General features: G+C 39.3%; 1 protein-coding gene across 1 annotated transcript; it reads left to right on the forward strand.

Annotated features, from left to right (window-relative positions):
• Nucleotides 1–554: 554 nt before the first annotated feature.
• Nucleotides 555–1,228, forward strand: LOC102852524 (ER lumen protein retaining receptor 2-like). Its single transcript, XM_006892182.1, has one exon. The coding sequence runs from the start codon at nt 560–562 to the stop codon at nt 1,196–1,198; it is 639 nt and encodes a 212-aa protein (XP_006892244.1). The 5' UTR covers nt 555–559; the 3' UTR covers nt 1,199–1,228.
• The last annotated feature ends 12,795 nt before the right edge of the window (nt 1,229–14,023 follow it).

The following is a 14,023-nucleotide window of genomic DNA, read 5'->3' on the forward strand; positions in this document are numbered from 1 at the left end:
CATCTCATCCAGGCTCTTCATCTCCTGCACTGTCCCTCCATCCTTCTAAACATGATGTCCTTTTCAAAGGACTGGTCTCTCCTGGCCACGTGCCCAAGGTATGTGAGATGGAGCTTCAAAATCCTAACCTCCAAGGAGAAACTTGGTTTTACCCTCTCCAAGGCAGACCTATGTGTTTTCTTGGCAGTCCATTGTATGTTCAAGACTTCTCCAGCAACACAATTTGAAGGCATTGATTCTTCTTCTGCCAACTTTAATTATTGTCCAGCTTTCTGATGCACAGCAAGTAACTGCAAAGACCATGGCCTGGATTAGGCTCACCTTAGTCTCTAGACTGACATTGTTGCTTTTCAGTACTCTGGAGAGGTCCCTGATAGCAGATTTTCCAAATGCGATTTGTCTTTTAATTTCCTGACTGCTGGTGTTAAGAGTGTTGATTGAGAGTTCGGCCACGTCCGCGGCCACGTTGCGCCCATGCTCGCCATCTTCGCCGCTTCCTCTCGGGGCCGCCGCCGCCTCTGCCGTCAGCCCCGGGGCCGCCGCGCAGACCGCCGCCGCCATGAACATCTTCCGGCTGACCGGGGACCTGTCCCACCTGGCGGCCATCGTCATCCTGCTGCTCAAGATCTGGAAGACGCGCTCCTGCGCGGGTATTTCCGGGAAAAGCCAGCTTCTGTTTGCACTGGTCTTCACGACACGATACCTGGACCTTTTTACTTCTTTTATCTCATTGTATAACACATCCATGAAGCTCATCTACATTGCCTGCTCCTATGCGACCGTGTACCTGATCTACATGAAGTTCAAGGCCACCTATGATGGCAATCATGACACCTTCCGGGTGGAGTTTCTAGTGGTCCCCGTGGGAGGCCTCTCGTTCCTGGTCAATCATGACTTCTCACCTCTGGAGATTCTCTGGACCTTCTCCATCTACCTGGAGTCCGTGGCCATCCTGCCTCAGCTCTTCATGATCAGCAAGACCGGCGAGGCGGAGACCATCACCACCCACTACCTGTTCTTCCTGGGCCTCTACCGCGCCCTGTATCTCGTCAACTGGATCTGGCGCTTCTACTTTGAGGGCTTCTTCGACCTCATCGCCGTGGTCGCTGGCGTTGTCCAGACCATTCTTTACTGCGACTTCTTCTACTTGTACATTACAAAAGTGCTGAAGGGAAAGAAACTCAGTTTGCCAGCCTAAGTGCCAAAGACCATCGCCAGCATCTGTCCTTCAGGGTGCTTGGACAGAATTCTGACCACAGCAAAGGCGTAAGATGCTTGATACGGAAAATCAGACACTCACCTGCCGCAGGTGCCCCTGAGGTTCTGTGAGAACACAGAGGAAGAGAACTCAAAGGTTTCTGTTGAATGCATCTTGCCTTATCTTTTTTTATTACAATGTACAAAGATTTTTTTACACAAAGAAACTTAATGCTGTATTAATACCTTCAATGTATAGCTTCAATTGGGTTCGTTCCAAAAGTGAAGATTTTGTTGCGGAATACTGCAAACTCCCTTCTATTTCTTTTCTTCTTTTCAGTTTTAAAACTTCTTGGAAATTGTTGATTCTTTGTGTCTATAATGAATTGTACTCATTGACTGTTGGTAGATTATATATTCTTCCATCTCCCAAATTGCATTCCACTATATTTATTTTGTTTTTTCTTTTTGCCAGAGATGGGTTGTGTTAGTTAGAGACCTGCATCACTATGCAGACGCGGTGTCTGTTCACGTGCCCACCACCTACTGGGGCAGCCCGCCCTGGATTTCCCCACACTAGTTAAGGCTTGGAAGGAGGATTTGCACATTTTATGAGTCAGGATGTAGACTGAATCTCTTTAAGGGTCACTGAAGGTGCTTCCCTGCCGCCCCCCCGCCCCCCGCCCCCAGGAGTGAGGCTGTCCCAGAGGCAGGGAAGGGACTTGGACAGGGCTTGGGGCTGCCTGTCATCTAAGTGTGGGACAGGGGGCCTCGGGTTATGTAATGGGATATGGGACTCTCCCTTGCAGAGACTCTAGAGTGAGATCCCAGTGCTTGCCTGTCACATTGATTTCCACATAGGATACGCATGGGAATACTACAACCATGTCCTTCCCCTCATCCAGAGGGTCTGTTCTATCCATTTGGAGGTAAAATCACAATGTTTTGTTTCTTTCTCAAATTGTCAGCACTGACTGTCATTCCTTATAACCTTTCTTTCCCTCTCCCTCCCAATTGAGTTCTGGCATGATTTTTCTTGTGTTCACGTTCTAAATAAACATTTTTCTCAAATGGAGAATCTCCATTTTTTTGAAGGCGGCTTCCTGAAAAAAAAAAAAAAAAGAGTGTTGATTGTGCAGCCGAGCAAGCTGTAATTGTTAAAAACCTCAATCTCTTCTCCATATATCATGGTGCTACCAATTGGCTCATTGGTGAGGATCTTTGTCTTCTTGATGTTAAGCTTTAATCCATATTACAGACAACAGTTCTTGACCTTCTGCAGCAAGTGCTTCATCTGCATAACATATGTTACTGATGAGTCTTCCTCCAATCCTGATGCCACATTTCTCATAAAGCCCTGCTTCCTGAATGATCTTTTCTGCATATTACTTTAATAGGTATGGAGACAGTATGCATCCCTGACACACTCCTTTCCTGATTTTGAACCAAGTAGTGCTTCCCTGCTCTGTTCTGAGGACTGCTCGCTGGTACAAGTATGTTGTGTTTGCCTTTGAGGTGAGCATGGCTCATACTGACCTGATGAACAAAAGGCCTGAAGCCCTTCTACAACTATTGACATAGATCAAAGTTCATAGAGTTTCCGGAGGCATGTTAGTGGATGCCACTCCTGCTTCCAAAGGTCCAAGTATAGGTTTCACATAAGCAGAATCAAGTGTTCTGAGATTTCCATTTTCCTCAAGGTTAGCTTTTTTTGTTGTGATCCACACAGGTATATTTTCTAAGCTGTCACCTTTGGCCGGTCTGTAGTAAAACTGGTAGATAGGGGGGAGAGGGAAGGAGTATTTCCAGGTAAAATTTGGTCAAGACATTCTTCTGTTTAAAAGCTTTCACTGTTTCCCTACTGCTTAACAGTTACAATCTAATGCCATAAGATTAGATCTAGGCCATTGCTATCATATTAAAAATTAAAACACAGATTGCGAAGCATCAATCTAGGACTGAATTTATTTTTCAGGTACATTTTAAAGACATTCCAATTATCTATCAAAAGCCAGAATCAAGAGATTTGACCTAAATATTTTATTTTCTGTCTGTAATTAGTGACATTTTTACATTAAATATGTGTAAATTAGTTATGGCTACCTTATTTAGATTTAGTATCAATTGTCCACTTAGCAATCTGCCCTGTGTTAGATTCCTCTGGGATGATATTTTAAATCCAGCTGCTGCTGAAAAGTTTAAGTCTTAGGGGAACTCTGGTGGCCTAGTGGCAAGAAGTTGCACTACAATCCCAGAGGTGCATGGTTTGAATCCACCAGATGCTTTGCTGGAGAAGGAGGGACAATCTTCTCCTGTATCAGTCAAATCTGATTTGATGTTACACGCACAAAAAGTAATAAAAGTTAATTTAAAAAGTCTAAGTCTTGCTTCCTCCAACCTCTCAGCTGCTAGAAGATGGGAAACGTGAGCAACTAAATGACACTTCTGATGCAAACTCACACATATGAAGATATTAATAATCATTGATATATTAAGAATATTTTTTATGTTGGTTGGAGAACTATGAGGTACATTCTACACAGCTCCTTAGAGTTGTATTACATGGAGTGGTATTACATTTTCCCAAAGCAGTAACCAGATCCACAATACACTCTTGGTACTTTTATTCTCATTTTTCAGATTGTAAAACTGAACAAAGAGATTAAGTAAATTTCCTAAGGTCATACAACTTACCTGTGGGCAAACTTGTCACTAGGCCACCATAACTTCATAGCGAGTGAGAAACTCAATTATCAAATTCATTGCTTCTGTAGGTTTTCTGGAGGCTGTAAATAACAATGGGTGGAATGGGGTGGGGAAGATTGTCTATCCTTCTCCTGCAGAACCACCAGAGGATTCAGAACATCATAAAAGCACCATCTTTGAGTTAGAAGTGGTACTCACTCCAGACAATGCCACCACAAGTCCCTATAAATAGGATAGAAGCTTTTCCTTTTACATCAGAAAGGAGAACTTAAATAGTGTGACTGAGGGCCCTATTTCAGATATTCTGACTGAATCTTAGAGAAGGATGAGATTAGCACTTTCGATCTTTAGCAAACATTCCAAATGATCCTATGCACATCGATATTTGATGCCAAACTCTTAAAGCTTTGCAAAATTTGGGAGTTATGTCATCTGAACAAAGGAAATATAAATTCCATAAACCTGGTGGAAAACAGAACATATGTGAGACAGAAATTTGTTAGGAAAGGAAAAGGCTACTATTTTCTTCTAAAATAAGTGATAGCTGATCAGACTAGCTTTCCAAAGGCAGAAAAACAAAGCCATACCATTAATTTCCTGCTCTCACAAATTTCACTTCATTTTCTTTAGAAGAGAGTAGACTCAATTTTTGAGACTGTTCATTTTTGAAGACACTCTAGTGGCATGATCTGTGGTGTGTTGTGTTGCTCAACAAGAGGCCAAGTGTCTTTAGCAGTTTGAATCCACCAGAAGCTTGTGGGAGAGATGAGTAATCTTCTCCCATTAAGATTTACAGCCTTGAGAGCTAAGCGTGGATAGAGTGGAGTGCAGACGGATAGAGCTGAGAGTGGACAGACAGAGCTGAGCAAGCAGACAGATGGAATTTAAGTGAGAACTATTATTAAAATAATAAGGGAGCAGCGGGCCTTGGTGGGGAGCAACAAGCCTTGGCAGGAAGCAGCGAGACTTGGCAAGGAGCAGTGAGTTGCACTACCAGGTGTGGGCCCACCACCAGGAACAAGTAGGATAGCAAGAATTTGAATAAGGTACTTAGAAGGGGATCACTGCTGATTGCTGGACCAATTGGGGACCCCTCACCTTAAGCGGGAGGGAGTGGGTCAGCTGGAGCTCAACTGAGGTGGCAGACCAAGTTCTTAAGAGGAAAACTAAGGCTTCCTGGTTTTCCATTAAGGTCCCATCTCCCCGTAGGGTCTGTGTGTGTCCACATGTGTGCCCACCCTACATGCTTCTGAGTGTACATCCACCCTACTGCATTCCACACGTGTGCTTGTCCAACCTTCTTCTGGAGCAGTGACATCTGATTAAGAACCCACTATTGCCCCAGGCACAAAAACCTCTACCACAGCAATGTCACAAAAGAAGCAAGTTACCTCATTTCCTACACAAGCCCAAAGCAAAATATCACACCCCCCCAAAAAATAACACACTATCAAAGGATTGCCTAAAGCCAGAAAGTCTGATGGAACTTTCTGACACAAGAGTTTAAAAAAACTAATGATTGAATATTTTCAATGGATGAAAGACAAACTTGAAGAATTACAGGACACTGCAAGCAAAAACTAGGAAGAGCTAAAAAAAAAATCCAAAACAATGCAGATAAAACAAATGAGGCATTAGAGGTACCGGAAAACAAGAAACCACGATCCAAAAGATGAGGTCCAATGTTTCAGATGCTGTCAACATGATGGAAGGAAACATGAAATGCCATCAAGACTGAGGAAGACCTGGAAAATGAGGGGCCATGTGAGCCATGGCCCCATCTGCATTGGGAAGCACCAGAAGCATCCTGGAGGCTGAGGTAATGCTGGTGGCTTGCATCCCCACAGGGTCAACTTTGACAAATACCATTCCAGGTTATTTTGGAAAGGTTGGTATGAGACATTACCACCTGAAAAGGAATCAGAGCTTCTGCCTAACTGTTAAACTTGACAAATTATGGACTTTGGTCAGTGAGTGGACTAGGGTAAATGCTGCAAAAAACAAGACTGGAGGTGCTCCATCATTGATATGATTTGATCAGGTTACTACAAAGTTTTGCAGAAAGGAAAGCTCCCAAAACAAACAGTCACTGTGAAGGCCAAATTCTTCACCAGAAGAGCTGAGGAGAAGATTGGGGGGGGAGGGGTGCTGTGTCCTGTTGGCTTGAGGCTGTGTTAATTACACAGATGTTGTTGAATTAAATGTTTTTACCTTACAATCTGATCTTTGGTGGCATCTGTATCCACATCACTCCTCCTGCAGCTAATGCTGAGGAGCATCAGGAACTCTTAAGTATGGGGATCTCTGTTGCCCTGCTGCATTAGCACTTAAGAGGTTTGGGTCATTATCTAATAAAACACTTACTTTATAAAGTCGGGGTGGGGGGGAAGGAAGGAAAAAGAAGAAAACCTAAGAATAATGTCAGACACTATCAAGAGAAATAACATGTATCATTGGACTCCCAGAAAAGGAAGAAGCAAGTAAAGACACTGAAAAAGTTGTGGAAAAATTACTAGTAGAAAATTTCCCAGTCATAATGAAGAATGAGAGAATATATATTCAAGAAGCTGAGCAAACACCATATAATTTAGACCCCAAAAGAAAAATACCAAGGTATATAGTAAAATTTTCCAGAATCAAATATAAGAATGGGATTCTGAAAGCAGTGAGGGAGAAACAAAGAGTAACCTATAAGGAAGATCAGGTAAGATTAAGTACTGATATCTCAGCAGAAACCATGCCAGCAAGAAGACAATTGAATGGCATATGTTGAACACTCAAACAACACAACTGTTAATCAAGAATACTGTACCCAGCAAAACTGTCCATCAAATATGAAGGAGAGATCAAGATTTTCCCAGAAAAACAGAACCTAAGGGTGTTTGTAAAAATAAGACCAGAATTTCAGGAAATATTGAGAGATGACCTTCTGACAGAAATGCCACAAAAGTAGGGTGGACCAAAGTAACTAGAAACAACACCAAAAAGAATTCAACAAAATGATAACAATGAAACTTACCTCTCACTAATCAATCACACTGAATGTGAGTGGTTTAAATATACCACTGAAGAGGAAAAAAAAAGAATAGTAGATTGGATAAACCCCCCAAATCCATTAATATGCTGCCTATAAGAGGTGCATCTGAAAAAAGAAGATAAAGAAACTAAAAATAAAAGGGGGGAGGGAGCAAATGACAACCAGAAAAATGCAGGATTTCAATGTAAATAGCATCACAAAGGACAAGAAAGGTTTGCTTAAAGTGTCAACAGAACAAGAGGACATAAAAATAATAAATATCTATACACCAAATGAAAGACTTGCAAAATATATAAAACAAACATTAACAAAAATGAAAAAGGATATAGACAACACTACTATAGTAGTTGGAGACTTCAATACATCCCTCTCAAGAAAAGAACTACCAGAGAAAAACCTCAACAAAGATGTTCAGGAAGTAAACACACAATAAACCAAAACGATTTCATAGATATTTACAGGCTAATGCACCCAAAAAAAAGCACAGTACAAGTTCTTCTCCATTGTGCATGGAACATTGTCCAGAATAGATCACAATTTAGGTCACAAGGCAAGCATCAATAAGTTAAAAGACATAGAAATAATACAAAGTACTTCTCAGACCACATGCTACAAAATTAGAAATTAATAACAAGAGGATAAAGAAGAAAAAAAAAATCCATACATTTGGAAGCTGAACAACACCTTGTTTGAGCATGAGTGGATAGTCAAAGAAATAAAAAAAATGAAATTAAAAATTTTTTGAAACAAATGATAATGAAAACACTGATACTAAAACCTATAGGAAACAGCCAAAGCAGTAATCAGAGGTCAATTTATAGCAATAAGCAAATATATCAAAATGCAGGGGAAAAATGACCATTGACTCTCTAACACAATATACCCAACAAATTGAAAAGAACAGCAAAAAACTTGATAATTTCTAAAAACCCTGAAATTATAAAAATTAGAGCAGAAATAAATGAGGTAGAAAACAGAAAAACAATTGAAACCATCAAAAAAACTAGGAGTGGGTTCTTTGAAAAGATCAATAAAATCAACAAGCCACTAGCAAAACTAACAAAGGAAAAGACACAAATTATCCGAATAAGAGATGAAACATCACAACAGAACCAATTAAAATAGAAAGGCTAACATTGGAATATTATGTAAAACTATGCTCAAACAAACATGAAAATCTAGAGGAAATGGACAAATACTTAGAAATTAACAACCTACCTAAGCTGACACAAACCAAAATTGAACACCTGAACAGACACATTACAAAATAAGAAATTTAAAAGGTAATAAAACAATGTCCAATGAAAAAAAAACCAAAACCCTGGACCAGATGGTTTTACAAGTGAATTTTATCAAACATTCAGAGAACAACTGTCACCAATTCTACATAAACTATTTCAGAAAATAGAAAAAGGTGGAATTCTCCCAGACTCATTCTATGAAGCAAACATATCCTTGATACCAAAGCCAGACACTACCTAAATAGAAAACGATAGGCCAATATCTCTCATGAACATAGATACAAAAATCCTGAATAAAATGCTGGCCAATAGAATGCAATGATACATGAAAAAAAAATAACTCAGTATGATCAAGTGAATTCATAAGAGGTATGCATGCATGGTTCAACATAAGAAAAACAATGTCATTCATCACAGTAACAAAGCAAAGAACAAGAAGCACACGATCCTATCAACTGATGCAGAAAAGGCCTTAGACAAAAATCCAACACCCTTTCCTGATTAAAATACTCAACAAAATAGGATTAGAGGGGAATTTCTTCAACATAATAAAAAGTACATACACAAACCCGAGAGCCAATATTGTTCTCAATGGAGTGAGATTAAAGTCATTCCCTTTGAGAACAGGAACTAGGCAAGGATGCCCACTATCACCTCTCCTATTCAATATTGCATCGGAAGTCTTAGCGATAGCAATAAGACAAGAGAAGGAGATATGAGGTATTCAAATTGGTAAAGAGGAGGCAAAATTATCTCTCTATGCAGATGATAGGATAGTTTACTTAGAATACCCTAAAGACTCATCAAGAAAACTACTGGACATAGTTGATCTATTCAGCAAAGTGGCCAGATACAAAATCAACATACAAAAAATCAATTGTATTTCTCTACCATAACAAAGAGAATACAGAACTGGAGCTGAGAAAAACAATACCCTTCACAATAGCTAATCACAAGATTAAATATTTGGGAGTAAATATAACTAGAAGCACAAAAGATCTATTCAAAGAAAATTACAAAACAATATTACAAGAAACAAAAAGAGAACTGGAGAGGTGGAAGAATATTCCTTGCTAATGGATAGAAAGATATATATTGTGAAAATGACAATACTACCAAAGACAATCTACATGTTCAATGCAATCCCAATTCCATTCTTCAAAGAGATGAAAAAGGCAATTTCCAACTTCATTTGGAATGGAAAGAGACCCAGAATAAGCAAAGCACTCCTTAAAAATAGAAAAAAGGTGGGAGACATCTTACTCCCTGATTTCAAATCCTACTACATTGCTATGGTGGTCAAGACAGCTTGGTATTGGTACAAGGACAGAAACATAGATCAATGGAATAGAATTGAGAACCCAGAAATCAGCCCATCTACCTATGGTCAACTGATTTTTGACAAGAAGATTAAATCAGTCAAGTGGGGAAATGACAGCCTTTTTAACAAATGGTGTTGGCAAAATTGGAAAACCATCTGCAGAAAACTCAAGCAAGATCCACACCTCAGTCCATACACAAAAACCAACTCAAAGTGAATCATGGGCCTAGGACTCAAACCAAGGACTATAAACTTCATTAGATAAAAGCTTGGAAGAACCCATAAGTCTTAATTCAGAACATAAACAGTCTTCCAAGCATCCTGGAAAATCTGCAATGAAGAGAGGATAAAATAGATGAATAGGACTTTCTACGAATCAAATCTCTATGCACATCCAAATATTTCTCGAACAGGGCAAAAAGAGAAGCCACAGATTGGGAAAAAAATATTTGGTAATGACATGTCAGATAAGGGACTTATATCTAGGATCTATAAAATACTCAAGATCTATAAAATACAACAAGATAAAAGCAAACAACCCAATTGAAAAATGGGCACAAGATATGAACAAGCACTTCACCAAAGAAGACATTCAGATGGCAAACAAGCACATGAAGAAATGTTCAAAATCCCTAGCTCTAAGAGAGATGAATATCAAACCAGCTATGAGATATAATCTAGTTAGAATAGCAAAATTTAACAGAACAGCAAGTATTAAATGCTAGCAAGGTTGTGGAGAAACTGGAACCCTTATTTACTGTTGGTAGAAGGGTAAAATGGTGCAACCACTATGGAAGGCAGTCTGGCATTTACTCAAAAACTTGGAAATAGAAATACTACTTGACCCAACAATTCCACTACTGGGAATATACCCTAAACAAATCAGAATTGCCACCCAAAGAGACATATGCTTGCCCATGTTTATTGGAGCTTTGTTCATAATAGCAAAGAATTGGAAACAATCCAAGTACCATCAACAAATGAATGGATAGAGAAGCTTTTGTATATTCACACGATGAAATAGTATGCAGCATTGAAAAATAAGGAACTCATGAAATATACATAATGGGTGACCCTGAAAGACATTATGCTGAGTGAAGTATCTCAATTACAAATGGACAAATACTGCATAGTGCCACTGCTGTAAAGTGGGACTGATATTGGAATTGAGGGAAAACTAAGAGGGGATAAATAATGTATAGTGCATGTAAATAGATGAGAGAGAGAACTATTAGAAGAAATACATGATTAGGTATTATTGTCATGACAGGAGTCCAGAATAAAAGCTGCATAGTGAAGTGGAATGGAGAGTGGGTGATTGTAAAACAAGAATTTTTTTTTTTTTTACTTTTTAAAGAGAAAAGCAAACTGGGGAGTGGGGTGGGCAGGAAGGAAAGTGTGCAACAATGAATGAATGGAAATCCAAAGTCTTTGGAAACTTTCATTAAAATAAAAAAGATTTTTTTGGGGAAAAAATTTACAGCCTTGAAAACCTAATGAAGAGTTGAAATTGTTAGGGTCAGAGAGAACAAAGGGAACATGGTGATTAGGACAACAAAGCCTGTTGTGGTAAACTACAATATGTATGGGCTGTGTCATTCCCTTATCCATTTTGCTTTCTGTATAGAGAACACCACAGTATGATGTTCCTCCATATGTATAATATTTACCCCTCTCCATCAACCACAGGTGGACATAAAAGAAGCAATCAAATCAGGAAGAAGAATCCCTTAAATAGTTTATCCTTACCATAAACCAAAGCATGAGGTTCAAATCCACAAGAGAAGGATGGACAATTTCCTCCCATGCAATTTACTGCCTCCAAAAATCCACTGTAGGGTCAGCTATGGGTTGATTCCAACTTAATCGCACTTTACAACAGCAACCACCCTAATCAATGTCATTCTCTCTCTGGAGAGAAGTTGCAGTCTGTTTATTAGTTTATGCTTTATAAACTTCTTTTCCTCAAAAGAAATTCTCTTTCCTCTTAGTAAGCTTTTCTTTCACAAATAAACTTGGTACTGTTCATTTCTCCTGAGTGTCTATCAGTGGCAACCTACTCTGGAGGAAGCTTACTAGCCCTCTGGGAGGTTATTGATCCTGGGCACTTTCTACCACAGGCACTGGAACCTTATAATGAGTCAGAATCTACTCGATGGAAGTGAGTTGAGCTGAGTGTATTTTGAAGACATATCATAGAGATTTCTACAACTACTTCAGATGTCCTAGGATCAATAGATAGGAGTTTTGTGGTGGTTGCATGGGCACAATGTTAATTTTAAAGTTGTTTTTTTTAAAAACAATGTGTATGAATAATTGGATAGTCAAATTGCTTTATAAAATTTCATGCAAATTACAATAAAAGTAAAATAAGGGGGAAAATGTTGAAATAGAATTACCACTTGATCCAGCACTCCTGCTACTAGATATGCTGTTATTGTTCTTAGATACCATCGAGTTGAGGACGACTCATAGTGACCCTATGAATAAAAGTTCTGAAACCAGTCCTATCCTGTACCATCTTCACACTTTCTGACACATAAGAGCCTATTGCAGCAGTCACCTTGTCAATCTACCTTGCTGAGGGTTTTCCTCTCCTTCACTGACCCTCCATCCTTCTCAACATCATGTCCTTCTCCAAGGAATAGTACCTCCTAGCAATATGTCCAAAGTATGTTAGGTGAGGCCTCATTATTCTTGCCTCCAAAGAGCACTCTGAATGCACCCTCTCCAAGACATGTCTAGTAATTTTCTTGGCCATCCATGGAATGTTCACTGCCATTCTCCAAATCCACAGCTGTCCAGGTTTTTGATGCATAGCTAGTTGTCAGAAGGACAACTGAATCAGACAGACCTTAGTCCTCAAACTAATGTCACTACTCCTCAATAATTTGGATAGGTCCCTAACTGCAAATTTTCCCAGTGCAATGTGTCTCTTTATTTCCTGACTGCTGGTATTCAAGCAAGATAAAGCTGATGACAGCTTCAATCACTTTTTCATTCATCATGACATGGCTTTTTGGTCCAGTGGTAAGAATCTTTGTTTTCTTGATATTGAGATGCAATCCATACTGAAGGCTGCATTCCTTGATATTCTACCATAAGTGCTTCATATCCTCTCTTTCTGCAAGCAAGGTTGTGTTATCTGCATAAGGCAGGTTATTGATGAATCTTCCTCCAATCGTGATGCCAAAGTCCTTTTCATAGAGTCCAGCTTCTTGGATAATTTGCTCAGCATATACAGCCAACAAGTATGGAGATAGACTACAACCCTGAGGCACTCCCTTCCCAATTCCAAACCGTGCAGTGCTCCCCAGCTCCCTTAGCAGAACAGCCTTCTGGTCCAGGTCCAGGTTCCTCCTGAGCACAATCAAGTACTCTGGGATTCCCATTCTTCTCAATGTCAGCCACAACTTGTCATGATTCACTTAGTCAAACACCTTTGCATAGTCAATAAAGCAAAAATAGACATTCTTCTGGTATTTCTTACTTTCAACCAAGGTCCATCTCACATCAGTAATGATATCCCTGGTTCCATGATGGCCTTTTCTAAATCCTACTTCTGGCAATTCCCTATCTATGTACTATTCCAGCTGTTTTTGAAGGATATTCAGCAGTATTTTGCTAGCATGTGATATCAACGATATTGTTCGATAATTTCCACAGTCAGTTGGATCACCTTTCTTGGGAATAGGAACAAATATAGACTTCTTCCAATCTGTTGGCCAGACAGCAGTCCTCCAAATTTCCTGGTGTAGACCTGTAAGTGCATCCAAGGCTGCATCTATTAATTGAAACAGGTCAGTTGGTATCCCATTGATTCCTGGGACCTTATTTTTTGTCAATGCCTTCAATGCAGCTTCCACTTCCTCTTTCATTACCATTATCTCTTGTTCATATGATACTTCCTGAAGTTTTTCAGTGTCAATAATTTTTTTTTCTGAGACTGTGACTCCATATATTCCCTCTATCTTCTTTTGATGCTTTCTGGGTCATTCAATACATTGCTCATAGGATCTTTCAACATTGTGACATGAGGCCTAGATTTGTTTCTCAGTTCTTTCAGCTTGAGTAATGCAGAGAAAGTTATTCTCTTTATTCTCCAATTCCAGCTCTCTGCACATTCCATTACAATACTAAAAAAGAAAGAAGAGCTACAAGTTGACGTATATTCCCATGTCCATATCATTATTCACACAAATAAAAAAAATGGAAGCTGCTCAAGTCCATTGACATATGATGGGGGAAAAAAGACTATGGAACATTCACATAACTTTGGGGGAGGGGAGATTTTTCTCCTAAGCCAGTATTTTTGAACATTGAACTCTATATATCAAAGAGTACAAGGACTTGTTGAATAAAATAAAGATATTAAATTCTGTGATATTTTCCATCTGTGGTCTTAGGGCCACATTTAAATTCTATTTTCAGAAAGAACTTATGTTCTAAAAATCTTTAGAACATCCTTCTTCCTTGTTAAACTTTGGTAATTTGTTTGTTAACAGCTTTCTCCTTTGAGAG

This window comes from Elephantulus edwardii, unplaced genomic scaffold (assembly GCF_000299155.1).
Source record: "Elephantulus edwardii isolate Elephantulus edwardi_28Jun2011 unplaced genomic scaffold, EleEdw1.0 scaffold00112, whole genome shotgun sequence".
NCBI lineage: Eukaryota > Metazoa > Chordata > Mammalia > Macroscelidea > Macroscelididae > Elephantulus > Elephantulus edwardii.